At 32.0% G+C, this 23526-nt stretch overlaps 1 protein-coding gene and 1 long non-coding RNA gene across 6 annotated transcripts in view; one reads left to right on the top strand and one right to left on the bottom strand.

The window, feature by feature from the left end:
* The window catches only part of LOC106661306 (microtubule-associated protein futsch-like), a 119289-nt gene that overhangs the window by 93786 nt on the left and 1977 nt on the right, over positions 1-23526 (bottom strand). For 3 of the 4 annotated variants that reach the window (XM_014384597.2, XM_014384600.2, XM_014384599.2), the window contains exons 2-7: positions 22668-22777; positions 20841-21058; positions 20575-20775; positions 20108-20263; positions 19946-20039; positions 19718-19882 (exon numbers count right to left, since the gene is read on the bottom strand). In XM_014384597.2, the coding sequence (XP_014240083.1) occupies positions 19718-19882; positions 19946-20039; positions 20108-20263; positions 20575-20775; positions 20841-21058; positions 22668-22777 (944 nt within the window). The remainder of the gene's footprint in view (positions 1-19717; positions 19883-19945; positions 20040-20107; positions 20264-20574; positions 20776-20840; positions 21059-22667; positions 22778-23526) is intronic. The other variant, XM_014384598.2, reaches the window with a different exon arrangement.
* Positions 89-22711, top strand: LOC106661313. Of its 2 annotated transcripts, XR_001339686.2 has the most exons (4): positions 89-366; positions 7440-7577; positions 13372-13546; positions 22597-22711. It is a non-coding gene; the product is annotated as an uncharacterized LOC106661313 (long non-coding RNA). The 2 variants fall into 2 exon arrangements; XR_002910570.1 differs by lacking the exons at positions 89-366; positions 7440-7577 and adding an exon at positions 10674-11138 and having other exon boundaries at positions 22597-22685.

The raw sequence follows: 23526 nt of genomic DNA, 5'->3' as shown, positions 1-23526 counted from the left end.
TTTATAAGCTCTGACATGACTCGCGTTTTCCCAGCATACACAAACAATCTTGCCTATTCTTATATTCTGTTCTGATGGTGAATGTTTTCCATGCGTGCTCTTTTTCTCCAGTGCCAAAGTTACCACATGTTCTCGGCCAGATGCCTTGAAAACCACACGGCATAACAACGCTCAATAGTGCTTCGAGGAACAGATGTGCCTGTAATTATTTTTTTAAAGCTAGTATCGAAGCTGTTAACTAGTCGATCTAGAGCTTCGGAAATGTACAAATCTCCCGGCTGTTTATTAATTTCAGCGGTCGTAAACCAAAAATATTCAGTTAAATTTGTAATATTCTTTGCAACAACTAGTACTACTTTTTACGAGGTAAACCCATTTAGTTATCAATTCTATAAAATATTAAATATCATTATTCAGAAATCGTGAGATGCGGTCTGGTACCAGTCTCGGTCTGGTCTCACATTTCTGAATAATTATCGATTAACAGTCACTAATCACCACACATTAAATATCATGTTGAATACTAATTTTAAGTGAATAAATATCGAGAATATTTGCAACACACGTAAGCTATTTTTGAATCAATTTAGCTTTTTCCATCAAACTAACTCTTTTCCACTTCAAATTAACCCTTTTTTCTTTCAAATTCACCTTTTTTTATTTTCAAATTGACTTTTTTAACTTTAAATTAACCTTTTTTAATTTTAAATTAAACATTCTTTAAAATATCAAAACCCTAGGAGATGGAATGAAATGTTAGCATGTAAAGTAAAATTCTTGAATTTTGAATTTCAAAAATAAATAAATAATTGGGTTCCTTCAATTTTAATTTTTTTTAATATAAAATAATTAGGCCCTAAAAACCCAAAATTTATTACATTTCTCAAATCCTTTATTTTTATATTTTATTTTACAGTTTTAAAAATTAATTTTAATTAATTTTTATGTGGTCTTCTAAGACGCAATTCATTGATGTTTAATTTTATTTGTATTATTATTGTTTATTAATACACAGGACTTATTTTACATTTAAAAATTTCTCAAATACACAGGAATTTTACTTTGTATGCTTTTATTTTATACCATCTCCTAAGTTTTGTTGATGCTTTGAAAATAGGGTTAATTTAAAATCAAAAATGGTTAATTTAAAATTAGAAAGGGTTAATTTGAAATTAAAAATTGTTACTTTGACGGAAGAAATCTATAGCACAATAAGAAAACACATTCGAAATTCTACCTATTAACCTTCCAGATCCAATTAGCACATTTAGCAGGTGTGAATATCGAAAGGTCGTTTGGCCGTAGTTATCTTTAATACCACAATAACACATTTAACAGAATAGAATTGTTACAACAAACTTGTTATTCCTATTTTTCTAAAAATTCCTGAGTTCATATTATTACACACATTCAAGAGTTATTTCTAGGCATTTTTATGGATTTTAACATTAGTAGAAACATGAATAGTACTAGAAAAACAAGAACTAACTATGTCTGAGGGGGCGTCGGTGGCCGCAACGGTTTAGTTTACACGGTGCTCATCACTGTAAGGTGAAGGTCCCGGGTTCGAATCCAGCGGCCCTGCATTCGAACCCGACGTACTTACATATGGGCTTTTTTTTTTAAACCCCGGCACCCTGAGGGTTGATATGACCCTCGCAAAAAGAAAAAAAAACTATTTCTGACCATCCGTAATGTTGGAGAAGCAAGAGTCACATCCCTCCTACATAAAGAGAAGTAAAGAACGTAGGTATGGGTAAAGGTAAAGAACTAGATTTAAAAAAGCGGATATTTTACTTCAATTTAATGCTGTGTTAAATTTATATGCGTTCGGTTAGTTTTAAATCTTTTTAATTCCCTTTTACCTAAATGTAAAGCGAAATGTTCAAATACATTTTAACTGTTATTATTATTTGTTATTTACTATAATCACATTTCATATTAGATTAGGCCGGAAGAAAGCAGCGCCAGCGCCGCCTTGTTTCACGCTTCTCTTCTCTTATTCAATGGAATAAATTAACGCTAATAAACAATAATTAACAAGATGGGCGACCATGGCAATTAAGAAGAGGTGAAAACTTTGTTCGCTTCATAACTTCCATTAAACTTGTAACATCCCGGTCGATCGAAATCGTTTGCCATATCGGAGGAGACGAGTGAAGCCATCATTATAAATACTCGCTTGACTTAAAATGAATTACATTTATTTCAAAATGCAGCATAAAAATGGTCACTCAGCATTTGGTGGTGGTGACGGAGGAATTTCTTTTGGAATGATTTATCAAGAAGGTCCTCAACAAATCCAACTTCCACCTGTCTCAAACGATTTACCGTCTTTACTTAACCGTTGGAAGAATATGTAGGTTTCCGCTAAGTAAATTTTGTGGGGATGAAAAGAATGTACAGCAGGAGCAATTGTCCGTGTGTATACAAGCTGCTCAACACAAGTGGGTCCAAAGCTTTCAATAAGGGTTAAGGATATCCAATTTAAATTAAAAGACCTAAGTATACGACAACCCACTTAAAAGTGTATGATAAATCAAAAGCAAGAAAAATATGTTTTTCTTAACAACCAGCTGCAATGACCAATTTAAAAAAAAAAAACAGTATAATTTACAAAATTGTACAGCTTTCGTCAGTATTAATCATTCAACTGAAAGAAAATTACGACTAAAACTCATTATTTATAAAAATTATAATTATAATTATATTATGAGTTTCGAAAGGTACGGTTTTAAATTCCATCAAATAAGATGCAATGATAACGAGCACAAGATACACTGCATAGGGCAAAAATCTTCGTTTTTAACCTCCTATAAGGAATACCACCATAAAGAAAGGTAAGAAGGTCGTCTACCAAAAGGGAAATCACCTCATTCTATAAAAAGTTTTTAAGTCTGGCCCGTATAAATTTACCTTTGATAACAAAAAGTTTTGTCTCTCGTTTGGAGGTGGCATCCAGCAGATGTGGCATGACTTAGAGTCAATTAATACGACTCATCAAAATGTTACTTAGTACTTGTTAAAAAAAAAATCAATCGGAATAAACATCCGATGAAACCTTTTACATCCAAACAGCCCGTTTAAAACCGGTTAATTGATAATTAACATAAATTACAATTGTAAAACAAACGTAGGACTGAACAGATAAATAAGATGGAATAAGTGCAATTAATTAGAACGTTCTTTGTGTTTTGTTTGTCTTATCCTTTCTTAAAATGTAAAGGAAGCTTCCCCCAGAATTGTTCATCTGTTCCGTTTAAGTACAAAGTAATTGGATAAATCGTATTAATAGCATGGGCATACATATTTATGTGAATTCTTTCAGTATACTGAAATGATTAAAGTTAGTTACTAAACAAAATAATGTTTCCTTTAAAAAAAAAAAAGATAAGACATTTCGTCAAGTGTGAAACCACATAAATCAATTATAGCTCAAAAGTCCAAAACTAACAAATTGTAACTTTAATTACATAATTTTCTGCTTAAAGTGTTAGATATATCGACCACTTTTTTACTCACGATAGTCTGGATGTCGGTAGGACATATTTCCACTGACTGTAACACTACTGAATAGTATTGCAGTGTTGGGACTGAACCTATGTTTAAGTAAATTTGAAACCATTTATCAAAAATTAATTGTATCAATTTTTCGACATCTTAAAGATTATTTAGCCCTTGTTATGACATTAAAATAGGTCGATAGCTGTAAGAATTGAATTTATTTTTTCATCCACATAACCATACCGAGATCCAGACTATTCGTAAATACATAATTTACCAAAGAGTAATTCTTAACTTAAATCTCTTATAGGGACTTTTGTAGGATTTTCATTGTCCAACGTGTGTGTCTGAAATTTTGTATGTAAGTTTTGGTTTACAGTAATCTGTTTACATAAATGTATTCAGTTGGCTCCAGGACATTATTACACCTTTTTCATCTAGTCTGCATTAAATATAAGGTCCATTTTATCTTAAAATATACATTAAACATAAAATAGTTTAAGGGAAAAATATATAAAAAACCCCAGGCATCATGCAAAACAATAAAGGTATTAAAGATGCAGATTATTATATATGATAAAGATTATTAGATGAAGGAACCTGATTTTAATAAATAAGTCAATAAGAATATTCAAATACATGTTATACAGAACAAATCAGTTAACAAAGAATGAACATCTGTTTTCACATTATTTATCACAGCAATTTGTTAAACCAGGTACAGTGGCTTTTAATTCATTTTTATTATTTTTCAAGCAATATGTGCTTAAGTCTCTTAGGCTTGTATTTAGGGTAGTTCAAGTGTTTCCTTTTATAAGTAAAAAGATTTTTTATATGTAAAAATGAGCTATTTATGCATTAATAATAAAAATTTAAAATTACTCTACAGATGTGGGTTGAAGTTTACATGCATGTAGTCTATCCGAGTACAAGGTGGAAACCCTCCAATAATTATTAGTGCAGCATTTTAGACGTGTTTCCCCAAATGGGACCACCATAAGTTATTAATGGACGTATGTATAGTTTTGATAAATAAGGCTTTTATGTTTACCATCCATACATGAACTTTTTTTTACGAGGGTTCCCAACAGCAGGGGTTACATCAGCCCTCGGGGTGCCGGTGTTTTTGCTTATTTGTAAGTATGTCGGGTTCGAATGCAGGGCCGCTGGATTCGAACCCGGGACCTTCACCTTACAGTGATGAGCGCCGTGTCAACGCCTAAACCGTTGCGGCCACCTACTCCCCCTAATGAACGCTTATTAAAGACCGGGTAAAGATTCCTTAAGATGGCCTACGTTTGTGAGCGTTTTTTAAAAATATGGTAACTAAAAATAAAACTTTTTAAAAAGAGAGTTCCAACTCACAGTTAGTTGTTTTCAACGATCCTTTTTTGAAGATTATAGCTCAGTAAGTTGTAAATTTCTTCAGTCTGATGATTCCTGAGCTTGAAGCAGGAACGTTGAAAACAGCGAACTGTGAGTAAGAACTATCTTTTTTAAAAGATTGAACCACACACTCTCTCACCATTTATCACTTCAACTAATATTAAGTCAGGTATCCAGATAAAACCAAGGTATTTAACATTTTTAGCTCGACAGATAAGAATTGGATTTGTTTTTCATCCACCTGCCCATACCGAAATCCAGACTATTCGTGAAAACATAATTTACTAAAGCGTAATAATTTAAACTCCTTATAGGACTTGAAAAAGTTTCACTGTGCAATTACAAACTAAAAAAATATAAACGATTCATACATCCAAAATTCATAGATATTAGTCTATTGCTGAAGGAAATAACTGAGTAAACCATCTACTCCATAAGATAAAAGAAAAAGATGGAAAACAGAATCCCCTCATGAAGTTACAAGTTCATCACCCTCTGACCTCAAGAAGAAATCTTACAATCTAAAAAAATGCACATTAAATTTAAAACACAAGATAAATTACCGATTCAGCAGTCGTTCAAACTGGAACGCGCTAGTTATCAAATGAGGCTTAAAACGCATTTCCTACACAATCACTCAAACAGATTTATATCAAGGAGAGGTCTCTCTGTATGACTAACTTCCTAAGGTGGTTAAATGTAATTGTGACAACGGCTATTGTTATACAACCTGGGAGTGTTTTAACGCTTCCAGCCGGGTGTCAACAGGTAGCCACGAGGACGACACTCCAGCCGGGCTAGACAGTTTAATGGTATTCTGCAGTATTGATTCATCCAGGAGGCTCATGCGCTGTCAAAATTTATGAATTAACTTAAGTGAACTAAAATCTTGGATTTACAAAGAAGGAATGTTGAAATGTCTGAAACGATAAATCTTTACATCAGCCGTATGTTTATTTTTTACTATGACTATCAGTAAATTTCCGATGAAGATTCACAAACAATACAGGATTACGAATTAAATAGAATAAAAAAGATAAAGGGAAAACAAATCATATTATTTGATCTTTTCCATTATTTAACTTCATATTTACCACTATGAATAATTTATTAACTCATTTGTTAGGCCTAGAGCCTTCGGCAAATGGTCAACCACGTGATATGTGGTCACCTTTCTTACTTTATATACTTGTAATAATAATAATTCTGATTTTTTGTTATTATATTTTTAATGTATTGGGTTGTCCGGAAAATAATGCAGGATTTTAAGTTTTCATTTAAAAAAATCTATATAAAATATTCTGTTTACGTTTACAGGATTACTCATTTGTATGAATGTCAACACTTATTAATCCTCTTCCAAATGATATNTTAATACCAAAATCCTGCATTATTTTCCGGACAACCCAATATTTAACTTAACAAAATGAGGAGAAAACAAATCCTGAATGACAGTGGGACAAAACTGAACGTTTCTATGTTTTAAAGGCCTTTTTTTATTCTGACAATGACTAGGACTCAATTTCTAATAATGTACTGGCAATCTAAGAGAAAAGGAAATCGAATAAAAAGGCAAATTTTCAAATTCAAATTGCAAAAAGGAAACAATAGGCGCGAACAATGTAAGCATGAGAGTATACACCTGCATTTACACCATTGTTATTTCCAGCTGTATAATTATGTAATGACGGGTCCCTGATATGCTGAGATGTTTATCTGTTAATTCTGAATAATCCCCTTGCTAGAGGACAATTGCAAACCCTGCTCGAACTGCTTAAGCCTCTTAAGCTTTGAATACAAAAGAGGCGTTGGGAGAGGAAACCCTTTGTAAAATACTCCTTTTCCACAGAACACAAATAAAAGTTTCGAGGATAAAAAAACGACCGACGTTTAATTTAGCACTTCGCGTTGCATAAGCGGATATAAAAATCCGACATTTCTCCAGGCAAGTAATGGAAGAAAGTGAGTTTTCAGGATTGTTAAAGGGATGGTTAGTTAGGTCGATAATCGAAAATCGACCAGATTCGCTTCGTACCCGTACATAAAACATCAGAACATTGAACATTTTCAATCAATTGCAGTAAAATAAGCTGAAATATATTGAAAGTTAATAAGCATAATACCATAACAGAACTAAAGTAAAGTTTATTCAAGCTGTGCATTGCCCTATGCTGCATTGCCTTTTAAGAGAAACGCTTACATGTTTATAAAACCCATTTGCTGATAACAAATTCAGGTTTAAGAATAGTTAAATTGTTGGCAAAAAATAAAATAGAAACGCGTACGGTGATTTTAAAGCAATTAGTCATATCTCATTCACTTCTAACAAGCCTTTGTGACGACAGATCTTTATGGAAAACATTGTATCTGCCTGATGTGGTCGCAAAAGTATAATTACAAATGAGATTTTAAGAAACATAGAACAACAGCACCATGACATTCGTGAAATAACCAGAGAATACTATTTTATTTTTGACAGGCAAATAAGAAAATGCATATCTATGTTAGAAAAACATATACACTTGAGATTTACTCCAATTTGTTTACAGGGAACACATAAATTTACAGAAGAATGAGAGAACGTTCATAACGGAAGCATTGTGTAAGGATACGGGTTGTACCAGATAAGCCGGATCTTATGCTTTCGTCGTCCAAAGAAAAATGACCGTTTTTATATGTTTAAAATAGTAAGTTATTTTTTCATAATATTCAGGAATTTTCCTTTTTTTCATCTTCAACGGTGGTAATAAGTTGAAAAGTGGTTCAGAGAAAGTTCTGAATTGTTTATCAATGTTACTAATGTAATAAGTATAAAATAATGACTGATATTGCCGAATTTGATGACTTTTTTCAGCCAATTCTTCACATCGAAGTACTAGTAAGTTTTGGTGAGTGAAAGGTTCTTCACATTTTCAGATTTTTTCGCATATTCAAACCAATTTGATTGGAGAATATCAATATCTGTTCAATAAATACCAATTTTTCGTAAAAACAATGGTTGCAAAGGAATCAGCCATATCCCATGTGCAAGGTAACAAACGGAATCTGCGAGTCTCCCCGACGGGCTTAATTCGCGAACCTGCCCCCTCTCAGCAACGATCATTTGCAGGAGGTTCCCGTACAGCAGACCTTTCTCTTCTCATTGTTTCAAATTGCGCCGTTCTCTCGGACGAAAAAGCATTCCCTTCCTACAAGCATTAATTACTATTTGTAAGAAAAGTCGAAAGTTTGGGGCTGAATCCAACGTTAACACAAAGGGCAAACTTCGGACAATATCCCCTGAATATACCAGGTTTTAAGAGAAAGGTTTAAATTTGAAAAGTACTGACAAGTTAACAAGCGTGAACTGGGCTAAAAACATTCAACGTCGTAGAAACAATTTGCGAAAAGTATACATTCAAGGTTCTTAAGAAATTCCGTACAAATTGAATACCAATTTCAATTTACCTGACTGATATTTTAAGGTTTCATCCAACATAATTAAAAAATTATATGCACTAAGCAAATAAGAAAAGCAAACTTGAGAAGAAAAAGTCAAAAGGGAAAGGAAGGAAATCAGTGGAGAATCCCTTAGATTGGACAATGTCTCTTTATTAGAGAATGTCACTCCTACACCCTACCAATCTGTTACTTCCCCTTACCAAACTTTCTTCCTACGAGATTGACTTATATTTACCTTGAGAACCCGGAATTATAAACCCGATCCATAGAAGAAGGTTCATATTACACATGGAATAAATGTAACGGACGAAAGAGAGAAAATGATAAATTTTCTTTTAGCCTTCTAAGATCTGGTAAGCCTTAAAGTAAAATTCTTTAAAGCCTCCAGACAGTAGAGACGTGGGGATCGATAGGCTCAAGAGTGCTGTAGGACCTGAAAACTCATGAGGAGTGAAGTGAACGTGATAAATCGAAAATGTTTATCTCCTTTATCTCGTGCCGGCCTAAGACAGGAAGAAAAGCTTTTACACATCACTTCACTCATAAATCGAACACCACTTTGTACGTATTACTAAATCCACAAGTTTCTTATTGTTTTATGCAACGTGCATGTCATAGACGAAGATGATATATTCTAACAATCCTACACACCTGGCACATATTTTCAAAGAATAGACACTGTTACTGCATTGTCCAGTTGCATACAAAAAAGACACTGAAAACGTATTCAAAAATTGAAAAATGATGAAAATTTAACGAAGTAACTCACCCATGATGTCACTCATGCAAATTACTCCTTCACTCGCCATGCATTGTGCATTTTGACAAATAATGACTGAAAACCCTTTAAAAATAGAAAACCTATTCTCTCTGCCCCCCTCAAGAAACTAGAGAAGAATGAGCAGAACATCAAACAAAATTTCATCCTATGAATGGTTCAGTTCACCAAAAGTTCAATACGATTGTCTATGATTTGTATAAATAAATTGCATATAATCATATAATACTTGCATTACGTATTTAATAAAACAAAAATGTGCAAATATTTTCAATGTTTGTAAAAAGAATTGGCAGAGTGAAATTACACAGTACAGTCACAGTTTTTAAATAATTTGTATAATTATTTGCTTGCAACATAATTTGTTTTAAAGATTGCAGTTTCCATTTTGTAGAGAAGCTATGAGAAATTTCTACCGTTCACAATGTTAAATTTAAATAATAAGCACAGAAATAAAATAAGGTGGTTATTTCCTGGCGATATAATTTTTTCCTAGTTTAGAAAAGAGGCAATAAAAGGGGAAAACTGCGAGTGGTCAAGTGGAAAAATGAGGACTTTAAACTCGGAATGCAATCAGGATTAGAATTCTGAGGGCAGTTGGTTGATTATCTGGGTCTAGGATAATGACTTTTTCCCCCGACCGTGGATTCAGAAGCTACGTCAAATGGAAATAATAAGTTTTCCCAGGGGGTTTATAAACGCCACCTAGATCCTTTGTCTGAACCTTAACGTAGACTAGTTTTTTTACTCAATCGAAAATAATTTTCCTAGTGACTATGGTAACACGAAACTATAGGGACACGGATGATCAATTGCCTAACCGCAGATGATTTCTCTTCCAGACAACCTCAAAACAGTTTTTCTTACACTGGGAATCCCAACCGGTGAGTTCAAATTACGGAAATACAAAAACTGAAATATTGGAATTTCTATTCAACAAAAAGTATAGAGAAATGAATTCTGGAATGGTTTGTTTCCCATTTCAAATAAGGTAAATCAGATTTATAAAATCCATCAAAGCAGGACAAATAATGAACCTCAATAGTACACATCATACAATCAATATTAAAAATAAAGAAGAACAAAATTAAAATTTGTAGTTTGGTCGTGTCTATTTTAGACCAAGTAGCGAGGATAGGCAGACCGAAACGATAGGAAACTACAAACCAACAGGTTAATCACCCTGCAGACCTCGAAGGGAAAATCTCATAAAATAAAATTTATCTGTGAGGAAATAATCATCGGCCACATTTTATCATTTTACTGTTATTTAAAGTTATAATTTATAGTTTAAAGTGTTCATTTTTGTGCAATGAATTTTAAACATTTTCATAATGGCGGTAATAAATTTTGCATCTTGATATATTGTATGAAGAATATTTATTAATTATTATAAATTATTGTTTTATATATACAATATATACATTTTTTGTTAAATATTTACTTAAATTCACTAATTTCGTGGTCCGCTTGACCAATTAATATATTACAATTAATTTTATCTCAACTAAAAACCTTAATTAATTGTATTAAATATTTACTTTGACCTAGAAATCGAATTTAAACGTTCGAAAAAATAGGATGACAAGGCCATTTCGCAACTTGTTTTGGGGGACAAAATTTAAAGAGATTATTCCTTTCTTGTCAACAAGACAATTCATTAAAATAGGCAACAAGTGGGTAGCTAAACAACCTTTGTTCCAACGTCCCTGTTCGGCCTACCTTTGTATACGCCTCCATAAAGAGTGACCTACATAACTAATTGGATTTTGGTAATAAATTTCACCCAGGTAGTTAAATAAAACAGAAGATTAGGGCGGCAGTACAATCCGTACAATCGGAAGGATAGGACTCAGGGAGTCAAATTTGTGTCAAATGCAATAAACTATTGAGGAAGTAATCTATAACTCACTTCCTCTAGCCTTAACAACGTGAATTGGCTGACGCTGTTCTGAAAATGAATGTTATGTAGTGACATTTTAAACGCACAACGGAAGCAAAGTGCATTCAGAGCAATGATTTGAACAAGGTACCTACAGATTCCTTTATCTATATGAATAATTGTATGCAAATATGAAGAATTGTAGGGCTATGTGCCAACATATTTCTTGTTCACCCACACACTATAACTTGTTATTTTACTATAATTTTACTGTACTTTCTTCGAATTAATCCAAATGAAATCATTTCTAATTCCTTGTAGCCAATTAACCGCCGAACTGTTTTACAATTTTTCCTCTCCTGTCATAACTTCAATGATAATAGCTCGCCGTTATCGGCGCTGACTTTAAAGCAAATGACCCTTTTGTTGATATTTAATATAGATAATGTAAAAACAGTCAACGACAAAGTACATGGTTGAACGATAGTTTATTTCCATAACAAATGTTAAATGGATTTACAATTTAAAACTATATTGAACATGCTTTTTTTTTAATTATATTTGAATATGTCAGGATGATTATTTGTTTTATATATTTTTTAATATTTGTTTTATTTTTACTACGTTTTACTACTACTAGGCCAATTTTAGAAGGTAGATAATAGACAGATGATACGTTGAGTTTTTTGTTTTGCTTTATGCAGAGGCACATCTGCCATGCCAAAGTTGTTTATGTCATGTTTATGTTTTATTTCTGGAACTAAACAAGACGTCGAAACGTCGTAACACAAAATGTTAATCTATTTCCAAACTTCTAAAATTTGCCTAGTAAAAATAAAGCAAATAAAAAATATGAAAAACAAATAATTATCGAGACTTTTATTCAAATAACATTTTTTATCATTTATTCTTGGCATGTTCAATTTATTTTTATTACTCATGTCTTTGGTAAGGAGGGACTATTAGCTGAAATTCAAGTTATTTGTATTATCTGTAATCTATCACTTATCTTCTAAAATTGGCCTTGTAAAAACAAAACCAATAATCCATAAGGGCAACAAAAAGAAATTTTTTTTTTTATTGTGCTACACTTTTGTTTTTTCAATATGTGTTATATTTTGTAGTGATTTTCGAAATGATTATACTAGATTATTTTTAGATTCTTTATAATACTCCTTAGTCAAATTTGAACCTTGAAAGAAAATGCAGTCGGAAATGTAAAATAAAAAAACGTTTTCGGTGAGTAACAACTGGGAACAAGAGAATTCAATCTATTATGCAAATCTATCTTCAAGAAAGTGCATAAATTGGTTTTTTCTTAAAAACAATAAATAAATTTTACAAGAGAGGGGAATGAAGTAAAAACAGTCGGTTGTTATAGCATTTGTTGAAAATAGTTGTCATTTATATGGAAAGATTAAGAAAAAGTACCATCAGAGCTAATGGCTACTATATTTCTTCCCCTATACTCTGACCTACAAAAATCTAGATGAGTTAAATTCAAAAATTCAAAATAAGTGGCTTAATGAGAACGAACTCCTGGTTTTTCAACTAATCCGTGCAAAGCTGAAGGTTAATAATCCTTTTCTACTTGAATTTTTGCTGTTGGAGAAAAATAAGAGAGAGAAATCCTTTCGCGACGTCTTGGGATTTTCTGCTTGTAAAGCGTGAAGTCACAGAACATCTTGCAAAAGACGGCATTAATATTTCATTGAAGAAGATACCCTCAAAGGTCTTACAAACCTTTGAGTTAAATTAGAAATAAACTTCATTCCGATCACGTTCCGGGTGGTACGATTTGGCCCGGGTGCAGGACGCGTCAAGTCCCGATCCACGAAGTACATGCTAATGAGCAATATTTACACGTTTAAACATAAGAATAAATTATGTAACTATTTAATTAGTTTCTGCTAATTTCCAGCAGCGCTGCTAAAGTTTTATAGACTTTTTAATTTGATTTAAATCCTAATCCTTAAGGTTGGACAAGTTCAACATGTTTTATTTTTTTATATGATTTATTTTGTTATAACTAAATTTTATTGTTGTGAGCTCAGCACGGTCAGTCACATACATATTATTACGTAATGAAATGTGTATATTTTTACATCCAAGTTTCACTTCCATTTATGGCATTTTGATTTTATAAATTAAAATATTGCTCAATCATTGCATTTGCATTTTATATAACTATACATAAATTGTATCTAAATTGCTCCTCTACTTCCACAACTACAAACGATAAACATCAAGCGACAGCCGATAATAAAATATTTTAAAATAAAAAGAACTATTGCATCGAATATTAATTGAATACAAATTTAATTAGGTTCCTTTAAAAAAACAACATCTCAAAGGTGTGTTTAAAATATATTGTTTTCAGGGGGTGAGCCACACAACATACAAATAGATAAAGGCAAAAACTTACTCAGAAACCAGAAGCCAATTTGAAAATGTGCGAACGGGAGAGAAGCTGAAATGTGAAAGGATGAAACCTGCAAAAAGCTACACAAACTAGGAGTCTTAGGTAGTGGAATTTCATCAAAGGACGAAACAAGGTAGGATCAAAGATCGAAGTGCAAACCAGTTTATACACCTAGGTTTCTGTAATTGTTGACGATGTCTGATTGAAATTTGTATAATAACTTAAATAACTTTTTTTTATGATAGGGTAAAATAGTAATATAGAATTCTATAGAAATATTCTACATTCTGTAGAGAAACAATTGTTTTTTTTTATTTTATCCACCATAATTTAGAGCTTGGACTAATTTACTGTCACTCAACACATAAAAGTTTTAGTTAAAAGACAATCTTGGATATTTAAATGGCACCAAGTCGAATGTGTGATGTATTTTTACCAAGTTTATTAACTTTTTAAAAACTAACATTACACTTTATTGTGGTTAGACGGTAGAACAGGTGGCGTAACAATAGAGGTGTGACAATATGGGAAGCCTTAACGAAAGAGGAAGGCGACAGGACAACTTCCTCCCTTTCTAAGTTTTCCCCACAGAATAGAACCAAAACTTGCTCAATTTGAACTTAGCACAGCCGGAATCGTGTAGAGAAGGCTAGATAAAACGGTAGACAAAAAGAATCGCCAAGGCCGGATCGACTCATGCGAAAAATAAGAAAATTGTGCAGTTGCAAAATAATTAAAATCATCTTGACATACATTACAAACTAGTAAACACTAGATATTTCCAGCGTTGTTGACGTTGTGCGTATTTTTACGTTTTAATCACAATTTTTTCTTGTGTTTATGCGACAGACCGAGGAGATATTTATCTTGAATAGAAAGTGTGGGTAAAATATTATTTTCCCAGATGCAGAGTTCTGACAAATGGCTTGATTTTCGAGAAATTGTGCTTAATTTTCATATCGTGTCCTGAAATTTCACAAACTATTGAATAATTCACAACAATTCTATGTTTAGTGGATTTTCACTTTTGTCACTAGAAATAAGCGACAAATTAATTACAAAATTTAGCTGAATGTAAAAAAATTGAATCCATGCGGAAAACGTATAATTATGTACAAAACTGCATAAGCAACTATTCTTGTCTACATGCGCCTATTTTATTTGTGGTTTAAAAATTTGTCTTTAACCTAACCAACAAGTAAAAGATTTGTTGTTTTTTTGCCTTCAAGTTATAAAGTGCACTGCTACGTTTCGCTAAATTTTAATTTATTATTCTATATTTTCACAACAATTTTAGCTAATTTTACTCAAATTATTTTTTTTGTGTGTTTTGTGAAATTTCTTCTTGGGAGGTCTGCGAACTGATGAACCTTTAGTTTCCGATCATTTTGTTTTGAATGATTAGACTGATTGAAGAACAACCTCGTTTTGATGGATCAAGCAAAGCAAACTGGAGCAAAAATTTGAAACTGAAAATCGCAATTAGTCACAACGCGTCTGCCAGACCAAAATGACCAGAAACGACCAAACTTTTTTTGCACTAAATATTAGTGGAAAATGTTAAATTTCACTTCCAATCGTCAAGCAATGTGAAATCAAACGCTATTTTTTCTAAATGTAGCAATGTTTAATTCACAAGAACATTTAGTAATGAAACCAATCTTAAAATTGAATAATCAAATTACTTCATGTCTACCGACTACCGAACAGGAGAATAAAACGAACTTTCAAGGTTTTATTTTGAATTGGTGTTCTTTCTTGTCGACTTCGAAAAGGGGTTTCTTTATATGGATAGTAAATCTCCAAATCGACTTTCCCCGAAAAATCTTGTACCTTGTTGTTTCTAAATGAAGACAAATTGCTTTTAAACATCGGTAGTCCGGGTATAAGTAAACAACTTTTTTTTTACTGTTTCCCGATTTTCAATGTAATAAAATGAGTTGTTAAAAATCCCTCACTACTTGAATTTTAAAAATATCAGAATAGAAATAGTAGTCTATTTACAAGATTGTTTTTTAATTAGAAAAACGTCAGAATAGAAACAGTATATTTTCACGATTGTTTCAGTCTGTTGAGAGCCTCAGTTTGCTTTGATGCAATTTCACGAGCAATTAGTCGCAAGCGATTAAATCAGCAAGGTCGATTAGATGCCGCAGAAGGGGGCCCTGTCAGAGATTATTGCTTGACACATTAGGGGATGTATCCTTGTTTGCAATAACAAACCGCGTTTACGCCTGAGCAAAGGTAAATTTATGTAAAAATAGCTGCCCAAACGTGATACCTGTTTATCCTAAACGGTCCTATTACTTTTTATTGGCACCTCTAAGGCGGCCGTATACCTGTTCAGCAATGCCAAATTTATCTAAACTTCCAGGTTTTATTTACCGGTGTAAAATTCAGGATGGGGACGTCGAACCCGGTCGTATCATCCGTGTCTGATACCCGTGGACTGAGACACACAGTACCGAAGATACATAACGGACCAAACTGCACTTGAATTCCCCTCGTCTTTATTTCCTCGAACAAAAAGATTTAGATTTAGGAAGAAAAAAAATAAAACTTCAATTAAAAGATGCTTCAAGGTATCATTTCGTACGAAAAACCTGTTTTTAAAAAGGGCAAGAAAAAAGACCAATAAAGACATATAAACTTATATAACGTTTTCATGCAAACTTCGACCATAACATAATTTGTTCGCCATTGACTTATCCATATAGTAAACAATAGAGTTGATTCTATTTTATATTTTTAGAAAATTAAAAACTTTGAGTTTGATCATTGCCATTAATCATGTTCATATATGACTTCAAAGTTAGACGAAGCGGTATGACTTTCGTTTGACTGAAATGCGTTATTTTTCTGCCTATCTTGCTGTTTTGGTCTGACGAATATTTTTTCGCTTATTTCTATCTTTGGTGGTGGATCTTGAAAGGTCATTTATTCAAGAGCAACTAAAAACAAAATCCCTGAAGATAGCGAGGTACGCAGATAGGCAGATAAAAATAATCGGAACCAAGCAAACTAGTCTCACACCCCGCCGTAAACCCCAAAAGGAAATTTAACGAATTAAAAACATCATGTTCAATTGGAATTACACGATTTATGGGCTGCACAATTTACATAAAGTTCTTGCCATTAGATTTTCTCAAGGTTATACATTTTTTCTTCAGATTCTTCGACTGTTCCTTTACAAATTAATAATGTATTTTCTTTATCATATATGTATGTACACGTATGCATTTTACTGATCATACATTTAAATTTTTACAACAAAGCACTTGTGGAGCTTCAGAAGGAGACAAGACGCCCAAGGTAGTCATAAATTGCAAGTTCAGTACCGCTATGTAAAAGTCGAACGGTACTCATAAACTTGTGAATGGAATGGGCCCTGAACTTGACTTGTATATTGAACTAAAGGAAAAGTATGCTTTTCTACATTTTCTGCCCCAAAAATGTCTATTCCTTGTACACCAAACAACGCAAATTTCACTATATTTGTTTTTAATTTGTACAGGCGTTTTGAATCGGCGTGATTGACGGTTTTTAATGATAACGTCAACAATGACATTTCAATTAAAAGCAATTGCACGCCTCAAAGGAGGATCCTGCGGCGTGTGTCGGGCCCAGTGCCATTAAAATGGGACTAGTATAATAAAGTCACCCCCAATGTTTGTCGAAGGGCGAATGTCGAAGGGAGTGGGAACAATATTTGTTTTCCCCTTGCACTATCCGAAGAAGCTCCACCCCAACGACGAGGCAGTTTTATAAAAGTCCTTTTATCTCGGACAACATTTAGAAGATATATTTTCATTGAGGATGGGGACCCATTTTCAACGTTTAATTTATGCTCTCCGACCGATTAAGCATATTTGTTGTTATGACTTAATTCCCCTGTTCACAAATGAATGAAGAGAATTAATAAATCATAAAAAAATCTATGCACCACAGGATTTTTTTTCAACTTAAGAGAAATCTAAATGTGATTTGTAAAGGCTTAATGATGTAAAATATGTATGGCACTGTGCACTATTTCAGAACAATACAAACTGATAATACTATGATTGTTAATAGTTCCACCTAGGATTAAAGTCAAATAAACCCCAAAATTTTTTAATTAAATTAACTTTTCAATTGTCCATCATTTTTTTATTAAATGCAGCAAATAACATCCGTACAAGGAAGTATAGATATACACAAAATAACTTTTATCTAGAACAAAATGTATATAATTTCTAAAAAAAAGTACACCGTTATATTGATTATGCTGTTTTCTAAAGGTTTAAGAAATGAATGATGAACCGATCATGAAAAATATAGCAATGACAGTATGCTTTTGAATAATTTAAATTTACTCATTTGACCTGAATATTTAATTTAATTTTTGTAATAATTTTTGCAAAATATTATAAAGAATTAAAGAACTGTGTTAACCGAAAAGAACATATTACCTTTTCAGATACTGTAGAGGTCTTAACATGGCTTACAGTAACAAATTTACAGTTGGGAAACTTCTTATTATCTTCATATACATACCTACTCCCACTGGTTTGGGCCATTGTACATGGCAAATCTGCCAAAACTTGACTACCAGATCAGGACAGCAAATTCATCAAGAACAGTCAACAACAAATCTCGAATATAAATGCTAAGTTAGAGCCTCCTTACGACCAAAGAAATTTAAAAAATGAACATTTTCAGTAGTTAACATATAGGGATTAATTGTTAATCTTTAAAGTTTGATTTTCATTTTGTTAGTCATTATTATTTATTTTCTCAATAGTAGAGGATCTTTTAAAATTCTTGTAATAAATCCAATAATTATTCTTTTCATCTAAGGTTTTTGGTTGAGATGAAAAATTAAGCTTAGGTGAACCAAAAACCTGATGAAAGAATAATTAATACGGTCAATTATGGCCACTAAACAAATATGGATTAACTTTTAATCATTTTAATACTTACTACATCATGTCAGTTCAAAATATCTATTACTATAATCATCACTAATTATTATAATTAGTATAAAGTTATGTGGGACCAAATAGTCAGTTGGGCTAATCTAACAACAACACTAATTACTTCCTAAGATTTTATTTTATTGCAAGTTTGGATAAATAAGCACATGATGTAGTTATCACAATAACAATGTTTTGCATCATTTTATCTATTTTTCTCAATCGCTAGGTTTGATAACTGAATCCAAGTAAGCGATTTGCATTTAGTTTTTAAAAAGCCAATGCATCCTGTTTGTTGAGAAACAATGCTCAATTTGTGAAAATTCACAGGCCAGAAAAAGAAGTTAGGGAGTGGGAAGGTTAAAAAGAAAACTCTGGTAACTATTATTATTGTTGTGGTTGTTATACAGTAGTTTCAAAAGATGAATGGTGCTGCAAATAATGCCTAAAGTGCACTGTGACCCTAATTGGACTTTTCTTATTATATATAAAGTTTCCAGATGGTCTTTCTAATTTTCTAATTAGTACAATTGTGAACTCCTTGAGTTTTAACTCAATCAGCAAAAATGTAAGCAATATCAGGCATTTTTACTTTTTACAAACATATTTGTAGAAAGTTAGACTAGTAAATTTTTAAAAAATTTATTATTTTGCTTTATTTTTAAATTGGACAAATGGTCATTTTAACATTGGGCATTGGAAAACAAAAATTATTTTTCTTAAGGTATATCTCCAATGTGTTGGAGTTGCCAACTTGACAAGAAAGACGGAAGTCATCCAGTGGGGTTACATGCCTAGAACGAGGGCTGTGGCAAAGGCTGTCGAAACTTGGCAGTGGATTGGTAGGGGCGGACAGTATCAAGCAAGGAGAGACAAGCAAGGTGAGCGAGAGGAGAGAGACAATAGAGGAGGCCAAATAGAAAAAAGAGGAAAGAATAGATTTTTTTAAATTAATTTATTTATATTTGCTGTATGGAAAACTGTTGTTCCCCATCTCGGAACAATGATCCACATCTGGGTAGGAGTTTATTTTATTTATTGTAATTCTGACTCCTGCCGAATGTGTAATTCATAGTGGGGAACTGTCTTCGATTTTGAGCTGTTTTTTTTTTTTTTTTTTTTTTTTTTTTTTTTTTTTTTTTTTTAAATTGTATTTTTGATTCATCTCTGCTTCTACCAAGGGGTTTTTCCCTGATAAAATAATGTGGCACCCAAATAACATGTTGGTTCTGGGAATACACCTTCATCAATGAGCATCAGTGCATAATACTTTCTTGTCAGAAAGGTAACAAGATTTAAACTAAATTCATTTTAACACAACTCGGTATAAAAAAATTTAAAAAACGACTTACCTGTTTTTTCAGCAATGTACTGGTAGACTTCATTCATAATTACATCTGGATTAATGAAATCCCATAGCCCATCAGAAGCTATGACCAGAAATTCTTCATCACCCACTAAATTGATTGTTTTAATATCTGGTTCCGAAGTGACATACGGTTTGTACTTTTTGTCCCCTGAAATGTTTAAGTTGTTATTTAAGTAATCACTCAATAAAAACCCAAAATAAGTCGGTTTACCAATTGCTCTGGACACAGCGAGGAACCCGTTCACTCGGTACATCCCGAGCCATAGGACATCACCACCCATGCTTTCAATTCTTTCCCTTTCATCCTAAAATATATTTATTATTATTGAATGATTTTTCCCTCTTGTTGCTAAGTTTGTTTTGTCATACATACTTTTCTACTTGGTCTGTGAGGGTTAACTAGGCATTTCAACTTGCCACCTCGTGAAACAAGTATTGCTTGAGAATCACCAAGCCAGGCAGTGTATAATTTCTTTTCGTAAGGCCTCAGAAGAACACATACAGCAGTTGTCCCACTTTCTAAGTGATCCTAAACAAACAAAACAATAATAATAAATAACAATGTTGACCAATTAACAATTAATAGCATAAAGTAGTGGTTATTATACTTCAACAATTTACATGACTTCATTTCTGTACAAACATACCAATTTCTATATTTATTTAACCAAATTATGCTTTTACACTATCTCAGGATATTGTACAAGTATGGCAAGTATGAATGTATAAAAATATAAAAATAAATAAAAATGCCATTATTGGAAATATTTATTACAATCTGAATAATTACTGATTAATTAATATTAAGTCATTTATTGTTGGTGAATAAAATATTATTACATTTAGTACCATATTCTTTTTAGATTTATCAATAAATCTTTCATCAGTCTGTTGAAATGCTTGTGATAAGGCCTTTTCGGGGTAATGTGGATAATTTTCATTCTCGACAAGGAACTGGTGCAAATGAGCACAACTGTATGTTGCTGCATCTGTTCCATTATGGCCATCGAACACAGCATAATAACTGGCAGAGCCACAGTCCTGAAAATTACAAGATTAGATACTTCACCTTAACCCAAATCAAAGACGTATTTGGTTAGACATACTTTTAAGTTGAATAGTGCATGGAGGTCCTGAATAAGGACATGCCTATCTTCCATTTTCCTCCTTCCATTTTTTATAGCACAAACTGATAAAATTGGGTCGTATAGTCTATCTAAGGGAGGTGGCGGAAGCATGGAGAGCATGGCATTGTCACTGTAGCCTTTGCACAACTCAACCAATTTTTTTATTGTCACTTGCACCAATTTGAGTGAATTATAATCTAAAACATTCATTAAAATTATTAGTAATGAAGTTGTTGGCACCACAAATTAGATTAATATTAAATTGTTAATTTTGATATAATGATAACATATACCATAATAAAAGGTGGTGGAGGTTTTTGGTCTGTGAGTCGGTTCAACATGTACCATATATACAATATTCTATTATCACTAGTAAAAGCAATAGTAAAAGTAAAAAAGGAATGTACAAAATTCCTATAATTATTTAAGTAATATTAAGTAGTTGATGCGCTTTAAAAATGTATTTCAATTGTTTACTAGTGGGGCTAATTAAATAAATGGAGACCCCATAAATATTTGACCTACAAGAACTGCAATAATATTAAGATAAGCAAGAAATGATGATATGATCAACTTAAAAAAATTCTTGCAATTAATTTTTTAAATTTATTAATTAAATGATTCCCAAATTATGATCATAAGTGGTAATCATTAATGCAATAGATATTAGATCTACAATATTAATAATACCATTGAGTTGAGAGAGGTTTGATTTTTCTAAAGCTTTGTTAATAAATGATACAGATAACAATATAAAACAATATAAATATATACATTTGGCCTGAAAAAGTTGAAACAAAAAAATTGAAAAAAAATATTAATTACATTTTGTTGAATTAATTGCAGTTTGTAATGAATATTAATAGAATCTAAGTTAATTAAATCATAGAATTAATTTTAAAACCAACCTTTATACCTTTATATTTTCTTTAAATATTTGTTATCACTGTATTTTCAATAATAAGCGTTATCGAGTACTATTTCAGGTTCTTTTAAAATATCACAACAAAACTAACACAATTTTTGGTTTTCTTGTCAGAACTTTATTTTTGTGTTTATTTAGGTAGCCAATTGACAAACCTGTAGCTTGATTGCCTCAATTGAGCAACATTTTTTTCCCATGACATAACACAAATACGCAGATACTTCTCATGTATATTTTTAACTGAATTCTGATAACAAGATAAGCCAACAATGAAATATGAGCAACCTTTTCCTCTTATTTCTGTGTACTAAGCGAGTCATTATCTATAATACAACATATTTTATATATAAACATATATTTATACACATGTATGTATAAATAATAAAAATGATTCATTATCAATCGTGTTAATTTATTCATTGTTGTAAAGTATTTAGAAGAATTGATTATTTTATGTGCAATAATCTTTTATTTCTGCTTAATATCTTTATTGGTGGAAGTAAACCAAACAAACAATAATGAACATTGTTTATGCAATTTGATAAACTGTATTCAATAAAAACAATGTTCGACATACTTCCGTTCAGAATCTTAGAATAATTTGTTGAATCATCAATTACAATTGTTAATATGTTATATTAACTACTATTTCACTAACCTATTACTTAAAATCTTTATTATAATTTTCTTAGAATTTCCAAGCCAAAATATAATGTTTGAACAAATGCCAAATTGTACTGCTATTTTCTAAAGTTCATGGGAAAGAGAGAGTTTACCAAGGGTCAATAATCATTCTAGAGGTATTTCCAGGTGGTGACTAATATATCAGAGCGAGTCAGGCAATGGAGGCTAAGGGTTGCAATTTGTGAAATTCAGCTTACCATCTTCTTGAGACTTGTAGCCGCACAGGTCTGGACTTTTGTTGCATAGCTCAATTACCTCCAGATAGGCCTTGTGGCAAAGAAGTGCTGCTAAATTGGTCGGGCAATCTCTATATAAAAAAATTATTAATAAATAAAATAAAATAAATAAAAAAGATGAGGAGAATGTGTTGACTGATTTTGCCCTACCATCCATTCTAAACCAAATTAAATGTTAACAGAAAATATATCTGCACCCTCGGGGTAAAACTGAATAAGTGAAAAACCTAGCATTGAAATTAGTTACCTGATGAACTAGTGAAATTATAATTAACTCAATGGGACTGAATTCTAAAACAGCATACTTTCAAGTGGGCTTTTTCTATGGAAAGACTCCAGAGCCCCTGGGGTGTATATTTGCAGCATCAGGGCAAAACTGGTTATGTCCAAAACCACAACTTCTCAGGATTGCAAGTTTAAATTTAGACTTTTGGTACAAATTCAATTTTTGTAGTAACTTTTTTTTATTAATATCACATTTCATCAAATTTAATGTAGTTGTCTTAGTAAATAGGTCTTTCAATCTAATTAATTATGTTATTTTGGTACTATCAAATTATGCATTAACACTAATTTAGTTTTAAACCAAAGTTTGTGCACTTGCCAATTATCGTACCACCACTTAGCAGTTATTCATGAACACTTTCAATTTGCTAGGAGGGTAAATTAGGATAAACCAAGCATCAAAAACCACTAAATTGTACAGTTGAGATAACATTAATTCACTTGTTACCAATTAAACAAATGCTTATATAAGTAAAAAAAAAAAAAATATCTTTATAAAAACAAACCTTTGTCTCACCTAGACATTCATTAAGAC

The sequence above is a fragment of the Cimex lectularius genome, unplaced genomic scaffold (assembly GCF_000648675.2).
Source record: "Cimex lectularius strain Harlan isolate CLEC.00 unplaced genomic scaffold, Clec_2.1 scaffold17, whole genome shotgun sequence".
Lineage (NCBI taxonomy): Eukaryota > Metazoa > Arthropoda > Insecta > Hemiptera > Cimicidae > Cimex > Cimex lectularius.
Note: the sequence above shows the minus strand (reverse complement) of the source record. Positions and strands in the feature narration are given on the sequence as shown.